Source organism: Petaurus breviceps, unplaced genomic scaffold (assembly GCF_028583685.1).
Source record: "Petaurus breviceps papuanus isolate PSGF00001 unplaced genomic scaffold, PetGlider_PUasm1.0 229, whole genome shotgun sequence".
Taxonomy (NCBI): Eukaryota; Metazoa; Chordata; class Mammalia; order Diprotodontia; family Petauridae; genus Petaurus; species Petaurus breviceps.
Genome location: NW_027185903.1, coordinates 3,534,724 through 3,553,737, shown reverse-complemented (window position 1 = coordinate 3,553,737; position 19,014 = coordinate 3,534,724). Strand labels below are relative to the sequence as shown.

The following is a 19,014-nucleotide window of genomic DNA, read 5'->3' as shown; positions in this document are numbered from 1 at the left end:
CACCAGCCTTGTAGTCAGGAGGACCTTAGTTCAAATGTTGCCTCAGACACTTAACAGTTGTGTGACTCTGGGGAAGTCACTTAACCCGAAATTGCTTTAAAAAAAAAAAGAGTGATGCTGTCTGTATTAACAATGTGAAAATGGGAACTGATGTAATAAACTGAATAATTAATGTTTCAAAAATTCTTCAACCTAAAACTCCTAAATAGATAGAAGTGTTATTCCACCTTGAATTCTTTACAAAATCACTTAAACTTTGTTCTTCACTTTATCCATGTACATACAACATGGAATTATTCCTAGAAATACAGTCTATTCTCAGTTACTAGGGTGTAGGGTATGTTCAGGGAAGATGATTTCAAAAAGATACGTATGAACAAATACAAGAATGTAAAGAAAGACAATTTTAAAATCTGTAAGAACTCTGTCAACACAATAACTATCCATGATTCTAGAGGACTGATGATGAAATATGCTATGCACCTCTTGACAAAGACATGATGGATTCAGAGTGTAGAATGAGATATTTCTATCTCAGTAAATACATACATACATTCATGCATACATACATACATACAAAGAGAGAGAGAGAGAGAGAGAGAGAGAGAGGGAGAGAGAGAGAATGAACACAGGCAATGAAAGAATTGCTTTATTTAAACTATGCATATTTCTCATGAGCAGTTTGTTTTTCTTCTAATGGGGTGGGAGTGGGAAAGAGAAAAGATTCCTGTAATTTTTAAAAAATCTTCTCTAGTTCTCTCTAAGAGATAGTAACCTAGTTCCTTTTTTTTTTCAACTCCAAATAGGGTTTTGATATGCCAATTAAGTTCATTTTCTCAATTCATTTCAAAATGTATTAAGCATATACTACTATTTGGCCCTGGGGATACAAAGATTTTTTTTTAAATTCTAAAAGTCTTGTGTTTTTTATTTGTTTTGTTTTTTATTTTTAATACTATTTTGTTTTCCCCATTTACATGTTAAAACTATTTTAAACATTTTTTAAAGATTTGAGTTCCAAATTCTGCTCTCCCTCCCTCCCCACCTCCCCACAATGGCAAGCAATATGATATAGATTATACATGTGCAATAATATAAAACATTTCCAAATTGTTGGCAAAGTTTCCAACAATTAGTCATATTGTATAAGAAGACTCGAACAACAACAAAAAAAGAATGGAAGAAAGAATGTAAAAAATTGTATGCTTCAGTATGTATTCAGACAATATCAGTTCTTGCTCTAGAGGCAGACAGCATGTTTCATCATGAGTCTTGCTGAGAATAGCTAAGTCATTCTCAGTTCATCACATAACATTGCTGTTACTGTGTACAACGTTCTCCTCCTGGTTCTGCTCACTTCACTTTGTATCACTTCATGCAAGTCTTTTCAGGTTTCTTTTGGAAATCATCCTGCTTGTCATTTCTTATAGCACAACAGTATTCCTTCACAATAATATACTACAAGTTGTTCAGTCATTCCCCAATTGAAAGGCATCCCCTGGATTTCCAATTCTTAACCACCACAAAAGAGCTGCTATAGTTATTTTTGTATAAGTAGGCTCCCCCCTCCCCTCATTTTAAAAAATCTCTTTGGAATACAGAGCTAGCAGTGGTATTGCTGTATCAAAGGCTATGCACAGTTTTATAGCCCTTTGGGCATAGTTCCAAATTGTTCTCCAGAATGGTTAGAACAGTTCACAACTCCACCAACAAGTTTTCCCACATCCCCTCAAACATTTATAATTTTCCTTTTTTGTCATATTAGTCAAACAAAGATAAATTCTTTAAAAAACAGTCTCTGCCCTCAAGGACGTTACTTTTTTTTTTAAAGCAATTGGGGTTAAGTAACTTGCTCAAGGTTACACGGCCAGGTGTTTCTGGGTGGGTGCTAATTGTCTGAGCCGGGATTCGATCCCCAGGTCATCCCGACACTGGGGCCAGTACTCTTACTCGCTGTGCTACCTGGCCACCCCTAGGATGTTGCTTTTTACTGGAAGGATACTTTAGTACATAGATAAGAGTAAATAAGAGAGTACTAAGAACACGAGAATCAGCAAAGTCTCCCCAGAGAAGATGATACTAAATGGAGCCCTGAAGGAAGCCAATGGAATTCTCTTGTGTGAGGCTGTAGTGTTTGGGGGAAGTTAATGTCATTCTTAAAATGGAGCCATTTTAACTGCAAATGGATGGGAAACAATGCAAAATAAATCTGGGAGGTTGTTTAGAACCATACTATGGACATCCTTAAATGCCATACTGAGGAATTTGCTTTTTTAGGGTAGAATCAATAAGAAGCTACTGAAGATTTTTGAGCTGGCAGTCTAAAAGGCTGCTGACTGACACTGATAAAGAAGAGAAAAGAGTCTATTTAGAAGATAAGCATCAAGGGGGAAGGATTAATGTCACTGGACCAGAGATGACTAGAATTGCATCATAACTTCTCTCAGACAGTGCCCAAGATACTTCTTTCTCTAATTATTTAATCTTTGTCTTAGACAATACTGTGACAGGAAGTTAAGACCCTATCAAGTTCCTTGTGATTTACTATTATCCACACTACTAATTCTCTCCATTAGCATTCATGAGAAAGAGAACAGATTCATCAGATTCATATATACATATATGTAATATATCTACATATATATAATGTTAACAATGAGTCACAACTATTTAGATCTAATTTACAAATTGGAATTCAAAATTGTCATTTTTGAGTTATAATCCCTTTAATTATTTCTACACAAACATAGAGATAAGAAAACTAGGTCAATCATACATAATTGCTGGGGGGGGGGGGACCTGCTCCTAGCATCTACCAATTCCAGGTGGATGTGGTTTGGGCCTCAGTTTTGTGAATAATTGACTAAATTTAGTTTTGTAACTTTTGCGAATCTAATGTTCAAAGAAAATAAAATGCAATGTTATATTTTAGTATATTAGAAGGGAATGAAAAAGAATCACAAAAAATGGTAGTGGAGTTAATTCATCTGCCTACCACCCACAACTTTATTCCTAATCTGTGTTCTGCAGAGACATAGTTCACATAGCTAGCTTTGTGGGTAGTGTTTATGAGAACTAAGTGCTGTGAAGTTACCTTGTGGTTAGTGTGGAGGGTGTTTTTTCAAAGAAAGTTCCTTAGAACAGTGTATGAGGCAGTATCAGACAGCACCTGGATCTGTTTTCAGTTAAAGTTTTTTTTTAATTTAATAATACTTAAGCACAGGAAAAGAGTATGTTTCAACAAAACACTGAAGCCATAACAGACTTGACCAGTTTTAAAAACTCCTTTGCATAGAGTGTGTTTCCAAATTACATTTACTTTGTAGTTAACATTGCCTAGTGATAGAGCCTGAGGGCACTTCACATTCAAACTTAACATATATCTCAGCCCCCATTCTGAATTGTTTCAGTGGTAAAAATGATGATGAAACTAACTAACCACAGAATAGCTCCTGTCTCTAAGCCACAATATAGTTGGCCAACATAAACACATTCATTCTTTTTTAACACCTGCAAAATAGAGAGGCAGTGGTTATCATAGGTCCTAATGCAGATTTGGAAAAACAAAAGATTCGTTTATTAAGGCTTGTGGCCATAAGTTTGTAGAGGCGCTGGGAAAAGATCCTACTTTTCCTATTTCCCAGGAGCTACTGCAACTTTGTCATCCTAAAAAGGTGTCTGCCCACTAGGACAAAAAGAAACAATCTTTCTTTCCACATATTCCTAATCCCCTTTGGTTCTAATCCAATTTGCAAATTCTCCCTCCTAAATCTCTAAGTAGCAATGCATCTTCAGTCAACTTGCAACAAAGAGAGAATCAAGGTAGCTATGTGAGCTTTTAGTTCCTGACTAGAGGCTCTAAGCAAAAGAACTGCCAAAGGGAAACTCATGTTTGCGATATCAGGCAGAAGCAGAGCATAAGAAGTAGATAAGGCAGGTACATCATAACAAACTATCATACCATGAGTCGTTTTCATTTCAAGAGAAGTTCTGCATGTTGTTGGGGTGCAAATGGGTAAATGTTATCATACTTAAATTACCTCCACAAAGCAACACCAAGTGAATGTTCTGTTATTCCAAGACACTGACCAAAGTTTCCAGGGGAAGAAGGTTACTTCATCAATTGAAAAAGCATAAAAAATGCATAAGAAGAAATAGGTCACTGGGAAAATGACTATCTGTCTTCTAGAGTAATACAAGCCTGAATAGAAGCTAGGTCGACATACAAACAGAATAAAATGTATTAAAGGCTAATGATTATTAGAAACTCTTCACAATTTTGCATGACCTTTATCATATATTCAGATTATATTTTAATGAGACTCCTTATACCTGTGTAATTGCTCATTCTCCTTCAAGGATTTTTTATCTAGGTCGTGCCCATCAGTAATGGGTGTCCTCCAAAGTTCTATATTGGCACCCTCTCTTCTTCTATACTACCCAGATTGACCTCATCAACTCTCATGGTCTCAATTATCATCTCTACATAGATGATCCCCAGATCTGTAAATCCAGCTCTCTCCTGAAATCCAGGCTACACCACCAATGTCTTTTGCACATATGATACTGGATGTCCTATGGCCATATCAAACTCAACATGTCCAAAACATATAATAGCCAGAGCTGACAAATATCATATAATTTTATCCTCACAACAACCCTAAGAGTTAGGAAATATTATTATTCCCATTTTACAGATGAATCAACTGAGTCAGAAAGAGGTAAAATGATTTCCCTAGGGTCCCAGGAAGCAAATAACAAGCAGGGTTCTTTAGCTAGCACAGCATCAATGCCCAAGGGAGTAAAAAGAGAAGTTTAGGAGGACATTTTGGTGCCTCATCAAGCAGAAGAGCCAAAAGAAAGGCCAATGCTATTGGCTAAGATGACAAAACAGGAAAATGACAAATGCTGGAGAGGATATGGGCAAATTAGAACACTAATGCATTGCTGGTGGAGTTGTGAACTGATCCAGCCTTTCTGGAGAACAATCTGGAATTATGCCCAAAGGGCTATAAATAATTTCATATCCTTTGACCCAGTAATACCACTCCTAGGGTTATATCCCAAAGAGATCATAGAAGTGGGAGGAAAACCTATATGTACAAAAATGTTTATAGCAGCTCTTTTTGTGGTGGCAAAGAATTGGAAATTAAGGGGGTGCCCATCAATTGGGGAATGGCTGAACAAGTTGTGGTATATGCATGTTATGGAATATTGTGCTATAAGAAACGAGGAGCAGATGGTCTTCATATTTACCTGGAGAGGCTTATATAAACTGATGCTGAGTGAGAAGAGTAGAACCAGGAGAAATTTGGACACAATTACAGACACAACGTATGTGTGATGACCAACTTTGATAGACTGGACTCTTCTCAGCAATGCACTGATATAAGTCAATCCCAAAAGACTCATGATGGAGAGAAATATGTGCATCCAGAGAAAGAACTAGAAAGAACTGAGTTTATATCCAGGTGGAAGCAAAATACCTGATCTTTTTCCTTCTCTTGTTTGGTTTTATGTCTTCTTTACCATTTTTCGTTCTATCTGATACAATCCATCTTTATTACCTGACTAATATATAATGTGAAAGTATTTACAGATCCTATACTTGACTATATGCCGCCATGGGGGGGAGAGGGGAAGGAGGGGGACAAAATGTGAAACTCAAGGAATTGAATCCTGTAAACTAAAAGGAAACAAATTAATTTTAAAAAAAAAGGCCAATGCTAGATAAGATCTGTGCTAAGTTGAGTCCCACTACACTCCCAACTCCTGTCAGATCTAGATGGTATTACCTGGAGGAATTGGGGAAAATATTTATGTTTGTTGTGGCTATATATTTTTGAAGTAACAATCCTTTTGTAAAAGAATAGTCAATGTTAAGTGGCTAAATAAAACTGAGATTTTTGGCACTGATTCCCCCAACAATGGAGTAATGAATCATGGGAGCTTGAACTGATGGCAGTAGAGAAAAGAGCCACACACAAACATTTCAAGATGCCCTGGTATCCTGAGAAAAATGTATCCTGCCTGGCTCTGGGCCAGAGGGCCAGAGAACACTCTCTACATGTAAAATTCTGTTTTACATTTAAAGCCCTTCACAACCTTAACCCTTTCTATCTTTCCAGTCTTCTTATACTTTATTGCCCTCCATGTGCTTTGCAATGCAGCAATATCTGTCTTCTTGCTGTTCCTTAAACACAACACTCCAACTTCAGGCCTTTTCACTGGCTGGATGCCATTCCTGAAAATCTCTCCCTCCTCATCTCTGCCTCTTGGATTATCTCACTTCCTCTCCCCAGTCTTCTGTAGGAAGCCTTTCCTGGTCCCTGTTTTTCTTCTCCCTGCCCCCAGTGTTTTCCCTCTGAAATTATCTTCACACACACATAGTTGTTGGCACATTGCCTTGCCTATTAAAATGTGAGCTCAAGAGCAGGAAGTCTTTGTCTTTCCTTGTAGTCCCAGTGCACAGCACAATGTCTGGCACATGCTAAGTCTTTTTTAAATATTCACTTCACCTTTTTCTTTGCTACTCCTGAGCTCCCAGCTGCCCCCTTCTTTCCAACTCCAACATATAACGCAGACATACATGTGAAACTACACAATACATAGCTCCATACATCAGTGCCCTCTCTGTAGGTAGACAACATTTTCCTTCACAGGTCCCCTGTAGCCAACTTGAACATTCATACAACTCAGAACAGTCCAGTCATTAAATCTACTGCTTGAACAATACTGCTGCCACTGCACACAATATTCTCTTGGTTCTATTCATTTCACTCCTCACCCCTTATGCAAATCCTTCCATGCTTTCCCAGAATCAACCTGCTCATCATTTCCTATAGCACAGCAACCACAACAGCCACTCCCCAGTTAATGAGCAGTTCTCCACCACACAAAGAAAGCCACTACAAATGCTTAAGAACACATAGGCTCCCCTCTGCCCCCCTCAATCACCCTGCGTAATAGACCCATGGCACTGCTGAGTCAAACAGCACTCACAGCTCTACTGCTCCATGGGTACAACTCCAGACTGCTCTCTAGAATGGTCGGATCAGTTCATAGCCCCACCAATAGTGTCCCAGTATCCCAATCTCTCCATATTCTCTCTAACACCCATCACCCTCCTCTTTCATCATTTCAGCCAATCTGATAGGCAGGAGATGGCATCTCAAAGTTGTTTCAATTTGCACCTCTTTAATCAATAATTATCTAAAATATTTTCTTATATGACCACACAAAGCCCTGATTTCCTCCTCCAAAAACTGTCAGTATCCTCATCCATCAACTGGGGAGTGACTCAGAGTCCCATAAATTTAACCAAGTTCTTCATACACCTGAGACATGAGGCCTTCATCCAAGAAACTGTCCAGAAAGTTTTTTCTCAATTTTCTGTCTTCCCTTCAATCCTGGTCACATTGGCTTTATCTATACAAAAATTTTTCAATTCAATGTAATCAAAACCATTCATTCCACATCCCACAATACTCTCCATCTCCTGCCCACGCACACAGACCTCTCCTATATATAAATCCAAAACGCAACATCTTCCATGCTCCTCCAATTCACCCATGACATCCCTCTCCTTGTCTAGGTCATGTATCCTCCCCAACTCTATCCTGGCAAATGATACAACACACTGGTCTACACACAACTTCTGCCAGACTGCTCACCTCCACTAAACAGTGAATTCCCATCCCAAAAACCCAAATCTTCACATTCATCAAACACAAAGTTACTATAATCCTTCACCACTGTGTACTATATATCTACTCTATTCCACTGATCCACCATTTCACCTCCTGGGCAACACAAAATAGAGCTGACAATCACCAACCCAACACACAGTGCAAGACCTGGCACTGATAACCTCTTTCCCCCACATTTTCACCATATCAATTCCCCCAACACTCCCAACCCCCTCCTCTCCCAAATGAACTCTGCCACTACCTTTAACAGCTCAGCAAAATTACCTCTTGGCAATTAAATTGGGATGGAAGGCACTCCACACTGTCTACAGTTGCCTAAAGTGAACCATCTCCCACCATCTCCTCCTGAAGGGCTCCTCTGGTGATACACAGAAATACTGATGATTCATGTGGGTCCACTTCACATCCTGCTACCCTGCTAAAATTACTAATTGTTTAAATTAGCTTTCTTGTTGAATCTCCAGGATTTTCCAAATATACCATTGCATTGTCTGCAAAAAGAGGTGGTTTCATTACCTAATTGCCCATTCTGATTCCCTCAATATCCCTTTCCTCTTTCATTGCTTTTGCCAGCATCTCCAACACAACACAACAATATTGGTAATAATGGTATCCCTGTCTCACTCTCAATTCCACTGGGAAGACCTCTAGGCTATCCCCACCACAGACAATGCTCACTGATGTCTCTAGGCAGATGCCTCCCATCATTTCAAGTAAAAATCCATCTATACCCATCCCCTAAAGTGTCTTCAATAGGAATAAGAGTTGCATTTTTTTTCAAAAGCCCTCTCTATATCCATTGACATAATCATGTGATCCTTGTTTAGCCATCACTGATATAATCAACTATGTCAATAGTTTTCCCCACATTGAATCAGCCCTACACTCCTGGTATAAATCTCACCTAGTCATAATATACAATCCTTGTGATCTAGTGCTATAGTGTCCCAGCTAGTATCCTACCTAGAATCCTTGCATTAACATTAATCAGTAAAACTGGTCCACAATTTTCCCTCTCTGCTCTTGCTCCTCCTGGCCTAGGCATTGGCACCACACTTACCCCGCCTCCCCCAAGCACACATACACACACACACACAAGTCTGGTAAGACTCCCTCTCTACCCACCATTCCAAATAATCTATTTAATGTTTGAATTAGCTGATCCTCAAATGTTTGGTGGAGCTCACTTGCAAGTCCATCTGGTCCTGATGCTTCCTTCCTAGGAAGCTCACTTATGATCTGTCCGATTTCCCCCTCTAAAATCAGTTTATTTAGAAATTCTACCTCTTCTTCTGTTAATTTAGGCAGTCTATGTTTCTACAAGCATTCTTCCATATAACCCAAATTGTCAAATTTATTGCCATACAATTGAGTAAAAGAAGTCCCAATTATTAACTCCAATTTCATCTTCATCGGTGGTACACTCACCCTTCCTCATTCCTAACACCAGTATTTTGGTTCTCTTCTCTACCCCTCTACTCATATTAATCAATAATTTATCCACTCCTCCAGTTATTTCACAAAACCAACTCCTAGCTTCATTAAACAACTCAATGTTTTTCTTACATTCAATTTCATTAATTCCCATTTTTAACTTTCAGGACCTGCAACCTGGTTTTTTACTGGGGACTCCTAATCTGTTCCCCTTCCAGTCTTTCCAACTGCATACTCAATTCATTGATCAGCTCCCTCTCTACCCAGTTGTGCAAGCACTTAGACACAAATTTTCTCTGATCATTGCACCCGTCAAGCCCTAACATGCTGTCCAATCACTATCATTCTCTTCAATAAAATCATTTATTGTGTCCATGATTTTGTTCTTTAGCCCATTCATTTTTTAAAACTAAGTTATACAGTCTCCGATTAATTTTTAATCTTTGTTTTCATGGTCCTTGATTAAATGTAATTTTATTGCATTATGATCTGGGAAAGAATGCATTTAATATTTCTGCTTTTCTACATTTAACTATAAAGTTTTTAGGGCCTACTATGTGGTCAATTTTTGCAAAGATGCCATGTACCACTGAAAAAAAGTGTATTCCCTTTTACTCCCATTCACTTCTCACCAAATGTTTATCATATCTAGCTATCGAAGATTATATTATTCTCCTTGACTTTTTTCTTATTTATTTTTTGATTATATTTATCTAGTTCTGAGAGGGCAATGTTGAAATCCCTCATTATTATAGTTTTGCTATCTATTTCCACCTGTAATTCATTTACCTTTTCTTTTAAATATTTGAATGCTATAGTATTTGGTGTATATAGGTTTAGTATTTATATTACTTCATTATCTATGATACCTTTCAACATAACATAGTTTCCCTGTTTATCTCTTCTAATTAAATCTATTTTAGCTTTAACTTTGTCTGAGATCTTGATTGCTACCCTTGATTTTTTTTTATCTAATCTGAAGCATAATAAATTCTATTCTAGCATTTTTTTTTACTCTATGGGTGTCTCTTATTTTTAAATGTATTTCTTGTAAACAACATAATGTCAGATTCTAGGGTTTTTTTTAATCTGTTCTGCTATCTGTTTTCATTTTATGGGAGAGTTCATCACATTCACATTCAACACTATAATTCCTAGTTGAGTATTTCCCATCACTCTATTTCCTTCATTGTTTATCCTTCTCTCTGTCTCTTTTTACCTTATCTCTCCTCAGAATTCTAACTTACTTCTGACTAACACCTCCCTAATCCACATATCCTTCTAAAAGTCCCTCCTTTATCCTATCCCTTTGCCCTCCTATTTATCTGTAAGTTAAGAAGACTTTTATGCCCTACTAAATGTGTATGTTATTCTCTCTTTAACACAGTTCTGATAAGAATAAGGTTACAGTACTACCTGCTCTCCATTCTATCCTTCCCCCTACTGTAACAGTTCTTCCATTTATGCCTCTTTTGTATTAGATAATTTGCTCCATTTTATCTCTCCCTATCCAATTTTATTCTTTAGGATCATCCCATCATAATGAACCCCAAGCCTTCTATCTATCCTCTTCTGAACTACCCTAAGTAATGATAACATTCTTAAGAGTTACAAATATAATTTTCCCATATAAGAAGTAAACAGTTCTACCTTATTAAATCCTTCATAATTAGTCTTTCATTTTTTCCTGTTTATGCTTCTGCTGATTCTTATAAGTCAAATTTTCTATTCAGTTTTGATCTTTTCCTCAAGAATACCTGAGAGCATGTCAGTTCACTAACTATCCATTTTTTACCCTTGCAGGATTATACTCAGCTTTACCAGATAGGTTATTCTTGACTGTAAACCAAGCTCCTTTGCTCTTCAGAATATCATATTCCACATTTAATGTAGAAGCTGCTAAATCTTGTGTCATCCTTGTTGTACCTCCACAACATTTAAATTGTTTCTTTCTATTTGCTTGTAATAACCTTCTCCTTTACCTGAGAGCTTTTAAACTTAGCTATAATGCTCTCATGAGTTTTCATTTTGGGATCTCTTTCAGGGGGTGATCAGTGGACTTTTTCAATTTCTATTTTACTGTCTAATTCTAGAACTTCAGAGCAATTTTTCTTAATAATTTCTTCAGTATATTGTCTAAACTCTTTTTTAAATTATAACTTTCAAGTAGTCCAATAGCTCTTATATTATCTCCCCTTGATCTGTTTTCTAAGCAGTTGTTTTTCTAATGAAATGTTTAAAATTCTCTTCTATTTTTTTTCATTCTTTTGATTTTATTTTATTATTTTTTCAGGTCTTAAGAAGAAATTAGCTTTCCCTTACCTACTTCTAATTTTTAAGGAGTTATTTTCTTCCATAAGTTTTTGGACCTCTTTTTCCAATTGGAAATTTTAAAAAAATATTTATATAATATATAATATAAATAAATATGTATTTATATATTATAAAAATTTTTCTTTTTATAATTTTCTTACTTTTCTTGCATTACTCATTTCTTTTCCCAATTTTTCTTCAACCTGTTTTATTTGATTCTTAAAGGTTTTTTAAGATCTCCCAAGAACTACTTTTGGTTGTGACCATTTTACATTTTCTTTAAAGCTTTATCAAAGCTGTTCTGTCTTCTTCTGAGCTTGAACCTGATCTTCTCTATCACCACAGTAACTATCTATAGTCAGGTTCTTTCTCTCTTTTTTTTTTTTACCCATTTTTAAATGTTCTATTTCTTGTCTGTTAACTTTATGTTAGTCATGCTCTGCTCCCAGAGTGTGTGGGATAATGTCTCAGGCTTCAGGTTTTTCATGTTGTTGTTTTCTGAGCTCTGTTTGTGGACCTTTGACCTCTTGGTTCTTCCAATGTTCTATAATCCAAGGCTATTGGATTATATTATATTATATGTATATATATAATATATATCATGTTATATTATAATATATTATATTATACTATTCCTCTAGTTCACACCTTGGGCTATAAGTGACCTCAGGTACTCCTCTCTGCCCTTGAACCTTGACTAGGGCCCCCAAAACCACTGTCACCAAAAACACTTTTGCTCCCTTCAGTCCCTCAGATGGGTTTACATCATCAGTTCACCCCTCTGCTTTGGAACTGAAATCTGGCACGATGCTTTCCTCCAAGTGACCACATTCACCAGCATTTCCCTCCTTCTTACGGCAGCCACAGCCTGGGACCCCATCTAGTCAGAGTCTGGGACCCCATCCAGCACTAGTGGAAGGTCCCACAATCTTTCTCTGATCAGCTGCCCAAGCTCCACACTGTTAGTGGTGGGAACCACCCCAGACATAGCTGCCCCCAGGGCTTGCTGTATGTTGACTTTGGGTATCTACCTGGTATCTGAACTTCAAGGCCAGAACCTCCACTGGAAGTCAGATCTTTCCTAATGTCTTCCCAAGTTGGCAGGCTAGATAAGTGCTTCACCTTGACTTGTAATTATTTCTGCAGCTTCAAAATTTACTTTGAGACACTATTTTAAAGTATCTGTGGGGGAATTTGGGAGAGTCAGGTAGTTTCCTACCCTATTTCACCATCTTCCCGTAATTTCCTCCATACTAAGTCCTAATAAATGCTTGCTGACTAACTAGGTGAACTAACACTTCTTTAAAAGAGAAAAGAAGATTCATTATCACTTCTAATTATTCGACTTCAAGCAAATTACAGAACTACCAGTTCTCTTCTTTTGCTGCCACACCCTAGGTCATAGAGTATACAGCAAGGAAGTGACGAGTTCTAGATTATTGTTGTAAATGCAACCTCCAAAAATCAGCTTCCCCTTATTTCCTGTACCTTTCCTTTTAGTGAGTTCTCTTAACAAGAATATATATATATACATATATTCAGAAAAGTTTGGGTTTTTTGGGGGGTGGGGATGCATTCACTAAGAACTACTTTGTAATAAAGACTATAAGTTATAGGATAACTATAAATTATCTCTAACTCTGTTACTTTGTTTCTCTTTGTCCTCTCTGTCAGAATTGTACTTTGGAACTCTATAATGTCAGACAGTATCATAGGGGACCATGCACAATCAATTGGCTCAGTTTTGTGTTATTAGTTTTGTTTGTTGAAGCTATATAGTTATGACCAAAAAGTTAGAGCAAGGGCTTGAAACTGGTTGATTCAGCTTCAATTTTCTAGTTTTTCAAATCACTGTATAATTGAAAGGAAATCTGTCCCATGAACATAGCATCATTACAATATTTTGCTCTTTAAAAAACTATACTAATTGTTTTAAAGACATATGTGGGCAGAATGCATTTTTAAATGCTACAAAATTAAAATTTCCATTTATTTATCAGAAAAAGACTTTGATCAGGAAATCAGTTTTTAAATTATGAGACATAAAATGTATAACTTATTAATACTGCAATCTACAGATAATTAACATTTTCAATTTTTACTGATGAGCACAGCCAAAGAGTTCATAAATTTAAAACTTTAGACCTTAATATAGTTCAATACTAGGTAAAGTATCTATGGTATTATTAACATATGTTTAAGAGAACTAAGTACGATATGCTTAACGAGCAATTGTGATTGGACTGTTATAGGAAGTTCCTTAGCAGGAACTTCTTCTACTAGTGCAGTTCGGCATCTTCTCTGTAACTTATAGTCTTAAAGAGTTTCCTGGACCACTGAGAGGTTAAGTGAATTGCACAAGTTCAAACAGTCAATATATGTCAGAAGCTGAACTTGAACCCGGGTCCTTCTGGTTCTGATATCAGCACTCTTAGCCACTACTCCATGCTCTCTCAAGCTACAATTAATAAACCAGAAAATTACTCTATAAATATTCAATCAACACAGTCAGAAGTGATAAATTTCATTATAATCTTCAAAATTCTTGTATTTTCCCTATTAGGCTTAGATATTCTTAGACATGCTAAACATGTCAATTCAAAGCATATTAATAACAGGTTTAAAATAAACAATATTTAGAAAGGCAGGTCAGTTTACTGCCAGGAATGGCCCCTGACCTCACTGTAAGAATTTCCTTAACGATCTAACAATTTCTAAGATGTCAAACAAATAATTTAAATAGACTGCTTAATTAAAAGTTTAATCCTCTGCACAACAACACAACCTATCATTCTGTTTACCAAATTATGTTGTTCTATTTACCATTACGTGAATGTAAATTTTATATGCATTTTTCACCTTTTTTTGGTGAAGGAAGAGTCCTAGGATTTCATCAACAGAGGAAGAGTCTCTACCTGTAATTTCTTCAGAGGAAAAAATCCCAGTGTGGAAGTCTGTAATCAACTGTAAGTCTTAAGAGTTGCCTAGAGTGAGAAGTTGAGTGACTTGCCAATGGTTATACAATTCTGTGTAATAGGTTAGAACCCTCCACTACTCCAATAAAAATGATCTATCTACTTCACCTTTCTACCTTTCATATTAGTGAGATTTTTAAAATTCACTCAATGACCTGGATGTTTCATTTGTATAATATTGAACATTTGGAAACATCTGGTAACAGACAATTATCCCTTTGAATTCAAATGTTTAGCATCTCAGAGTCATCTAATACAGCTCCTCAATCCAATTAGATTTGAGGGAACAGAGAAGGGAAGAAGAATGAAAGAGAAACAATGAGAGAAAGGATCCTCTGAATCCTTGCACACAGTGTTCAAATTACAAAATCTAATTTAGAACTTTTATGGACAGAAAAAAAAAGAAATCTCTATTAACTAAACTCCTTACCCTCCTCCACCCTCACCCCCAGTGGAATTTCCTGGCATCATTGAGCATGAGAACCGAAAGGAACCAAGAACTTTTTATCTTTAGGTTTTCCCACAATAAAGGATATGAATTTTAAATTAGTAATTAGAATTTCCCCTATGCTGAATAGAAAAACAAAAAGAGAACCCAGAATGTAAAAATACCAATAGCATAATGGCACCAGTCCCATAGCAAAAGTCTTAGGCCACTGTAAATATCAGATCAGAAGGGATAATTCTGCAGCCCAGGGGAGACTGCATAGTGCATTATTTAAACAAGTAACTACAATAAATGACAGAAGAATAGCTAGGACCCTTCTCACTAATGATCACTCAGTTAGACCTTTTGAGCCGTTTTTTTTTTCTTCAAAGCATCATTAGATTATTATTCTGCCACAAACTCTTGTAAGTGATTCATCCTGCTCTCTACTCCAGAACAGTCACTGCAAGGAAGCTGGTATTTAAGTTTAATTTCCAATGTCACTTAATTTAGGGAGCAAGATGGGGCAGGGGGAGGGGAATCAAATTTTAACGTTTTGTCATATTTCCGCTCCTCCCATCCCCAAGACAAAAGGACGCTTAAGTAGGTGGTAGTCCTGGATTGACTGAAGTAGGGTGGATGACAGAGTGGGGGTCAAAAGTGGAGGAGAAAGCTGCTTGAAAAGAGACTGGTGCTGGAGGTTGCTGGGGAGAACAGGGATGGCGTAGAGATCCAATACTGCTCCATACTATTATAGCAACCCTAAATTTCCTCTGCAGGGAGAAAACCTTGACCAAGAAGTGTTCACTCGAAATTTAGTTAATTCTACTAAGGAAGCAAATTGAAATGATGATGATGATGACGATGATGATGATGTTAATGGAGAAAGGAAAGGGATAGTCAGTGTCCCTGAAAACCAGAGGATGGGGAGGCTTCCTTCGGCCGGTGAACCCCCTGAACCATGCACGCACACTCCCTTCTTTCCATTTGTTTACCTGCACACAGCCGGGAGCGGCTTGTCTGGTTTTGCTAAGCTACGGCAGCCAGAGAAGCCAACAGAGACGGAGGGACAGACAGAATCCCCGATTTTCTGCAGCCGGCCCGCTCTCCTGCCTCTGCACCCCTCTCACCCCCCACCCCGCCACACACACACTCCATCTCCTCCTCTTCCTCCTTACCGTCCCAGCTCCGATTCCACCTCGAAGAAATCATCCAAAGAGTCTTTATTGGAGCCGTCTATCCAATAGTCGGGAGTGGCCGAGGCGTTCCCAGTCAAGGTGGACGAAGAAGAACTGGAGGAGGAAGTAGAGGTGGGCACGGTGACTTTCAGCATCTTCCTAGCAGAACTCCGCTTACTGCAGCTCACCAGATCTCCTTGTGCCTCGCCGACTGCAAGAGCAAGAACGAGAAGCGAGTCCGTGCCCTTCCACACACCCACACCCACCACGGCCACCTCTTCCTTCTCCTGTTCTCCCACACACTCCTCTCTTATAGCAGCTCCTCTCTGGTGTGCAAGGGTGCAGAGGGAGGGGGGGGAGGAGGAGGAGGAGGGAGTGAAACAAAAAGCTCGGAGAGTCAGAAAAGAGCAAACTAGGAAGAGGGAGAAAAAGAAGAGGTTATCTTTTCTCTCTCTTATTCCTTCCTTCCTTCCTTCCTTCCTTCCTTCCTTCCTTCCTTCCTTCCTTCCTTCCTTCCTTCCTTCCTTCCTTCCTTCCTTCCTTCCTTCCTTCCTTCCTTCCTTCCTTCCTTCCTTCCTTTGCCCTTCCTCCCTCCCTCCGTTTCTCCACAGAAGGCGGTGGTGGTGGTGACTTTCATGAACCCTAGGTCCAGACACTTGGATAGGGGAGCTGCTACTCTCCTGCAGCAACTGAAAAGAAGTAAGGCACTGAAGGGGTGGGCAGTTGCTGAGGAAGCCAGAATGGCATTCAAGACACAGTGAGGGAAAGTGGAACCCTCTGGTGCTGATGCTGTGGCCCAGGGGCTCACTTCTCCCAGGGTTCCTGTAGGGCCCCTCCCACTAGTTACCTGCCAAACATCATTCTACTTCTCCTGTTTTAGCTGACTAAGCATTTGCCTGGGAAGTTTGGAAGGGTAGTGGAGACTCCCCAGCCCAAAGGGCAGTGCTCCTCTTCCCCTCACCCAAGTCCGAGTGAGTACCATAGATCAAGGTGACCTGACTCACCTATAGTAGGTACTGTTGATGCAGCTGCTGTTACTTTCTTCTCTGGATTCTCCTAGGGCCTCTCCTTTAGCTGTGTGTTTCCTATCACCAGAAGGCCTGCAGAAGTGGCTAAGAATCACAGGGCTCAATGGAACCTTGAAAAGTCATCTCCTCAACTCCCAGGCTTCAAGCAGATCTATTCATAGCCTGCCATAGATAAAGAAGAATCCAGGATTTAAAGTTCTTCAGAGAAAATATTCCACTGAGACCTATTCCCAAGATTACTTCACCATCAGGAAATTCGTCCATATGCTTGTTAAACTTAAATCTCTCATACTTCAGTTTAAAACCATTCCTGCTTTTGAATATACTGAGAATAGCTAGTTAATACATGAGGACAGTTATTAAATGACTCCCTGCCCAGTCTTCTCTTCTGGATAAATAATTCTAATCTTTTTTTCCCCCTCAGAGGCTTTATCCTCTTTCTGTAACTTTCCTTTGAACCCTCTCTAATCTTCATATTGTCAAATTCTCTCTTCCCCTCTTAAAATATCAGTGACACAAACCTAACTCAGTTCACTTAGTCCTTAGGGCTTATGCTTTCTTTGAGAGGTTTCCTGCTCCTCTGGTAAGAATAGTTTTCATTTTTGGTTTTTTGATAAATTTACTCTAGTTATGGAGTGGCAGTGGGAGTGAGGGATAACCAACTGGAATATTATTTTTATATTTATTTTTAAATCTGGGGTGGTTTGATGGAGATTAATGTACAGTGGATAGTGGACTCACAAACTCAGCAATACCATGCTTAGCTTTCATTCATATTTTGGATTATTTTCTAAGAATAGAGACTAGAGATTATGAAATGCTGTGTTATTTAAACAAAGTCTGATTCCCTGACCTACAGATTAAGGATTACATTGAAGATCACATTAAATTGTGAAGAGAAATCATCTGTGAATTTAGTCAAATCAAATTCTTGTCTTTATTGAAAGCAATCAATCAATAAACATTTATTAAGCACTTTCTATGTGCCAGGCACTGTGTTAAGTACTGAGGTTATAAAAAGGAAGTAAAAACAATTTCTGCCCTCAAGAAGCTTAATCTAATACAGGCACTGGGGCATAGAGATCCACTGTGCCCTGCTGGAAAGTTGGGGGGTGGATGGGGGAAGATATGGGAGAGAGCAGATTGGAGGAGGGGATATTCAGTGGGATCACTGTTTTGGGGTGGTGGGAAAAATGGTGATAAAATTTGTAACTTCAAATCTTGTGGAAATGAATGATGTAAACTAAAAAAATTATATATATAAAATGAAGCTTAATCTAATAGGGGAAACAACATGCAAACATATATATATACACACACACACATATACACAAATGTATGTATATATGTGTGTATATACACACATACATACATATAGCCATATACAGGCAAGTTATATACAGGATAAATAGGAAATAATTAACAAAGGGAAGGCACTAGAAATAAGAGGGTCGGAGGAAGGTTTCCAGTAAAGTATGGGATTTTAGTTGGTACTGAAAGGAGGCCAGAGAAGTCAATAGGAAGAGGTGAGGAGGGAGATTCCAGGCATAAAGAACAGCAGAGAAAATGTCCAGAAGAGTAGACGATAGGGAGTAAGGTGTAAGAAGACTGGAGAGGTAGAAAAGACTAGGTTTTGAAGGGCTTTGAAGCCAGAGAGTATTTTGTATTTGATCCTGGAGGCAATAGGGAGCTACTGAAGGTTATTGAGTAGGTATAGAGATGGGGTGGGGGCATGAGGGGGAGGGCAGGGATAATAGGACCTGTACTTAGGAAAATCACTTTAGTGATGAATTGGACTGGGGAGAGACTTGAAGCAACCAGACCCACTAGTAGGCTCTTACAATAATCCATATGCGAAGGAATGAGGACCTGAAATGAAGTAGTAGCTGGGTCAGAGGAGAGAAAACGTGTTGCAAGAGGTGTTGCAAAGGTGAAATCAATAGGCCTATA

General features: G+C 38.3%; 1 protein-coding gene across 1 annotated transcript in view; it reads right to left on the bottom strand.

Annotated features, from left to right (window-relative positions):
* The window catches only part of CAMK4 (calcium/calmodulin dependent protein kinase IV), a 219,255-nt gene extending 202,881 nt beyond the window's left edge, over positions 1 to 16,374 (bottom strand). Inside the window, exon 1 of the mRNA XM_069096101.1 lies at positions 16,037 to 16,374. Coding sequence (XP_068952202.1) covers positions 16,037 to 16,191 — 155 coding nt within the window. The 5' untranslated portion in view covers positions 16,192 to 16,374. The remainder of the gene's footprint in view (positions 1 to 16,036) is intronic.
* Positions 16,375 to 19,014: the final 2,640 nt, after the last annotated feature.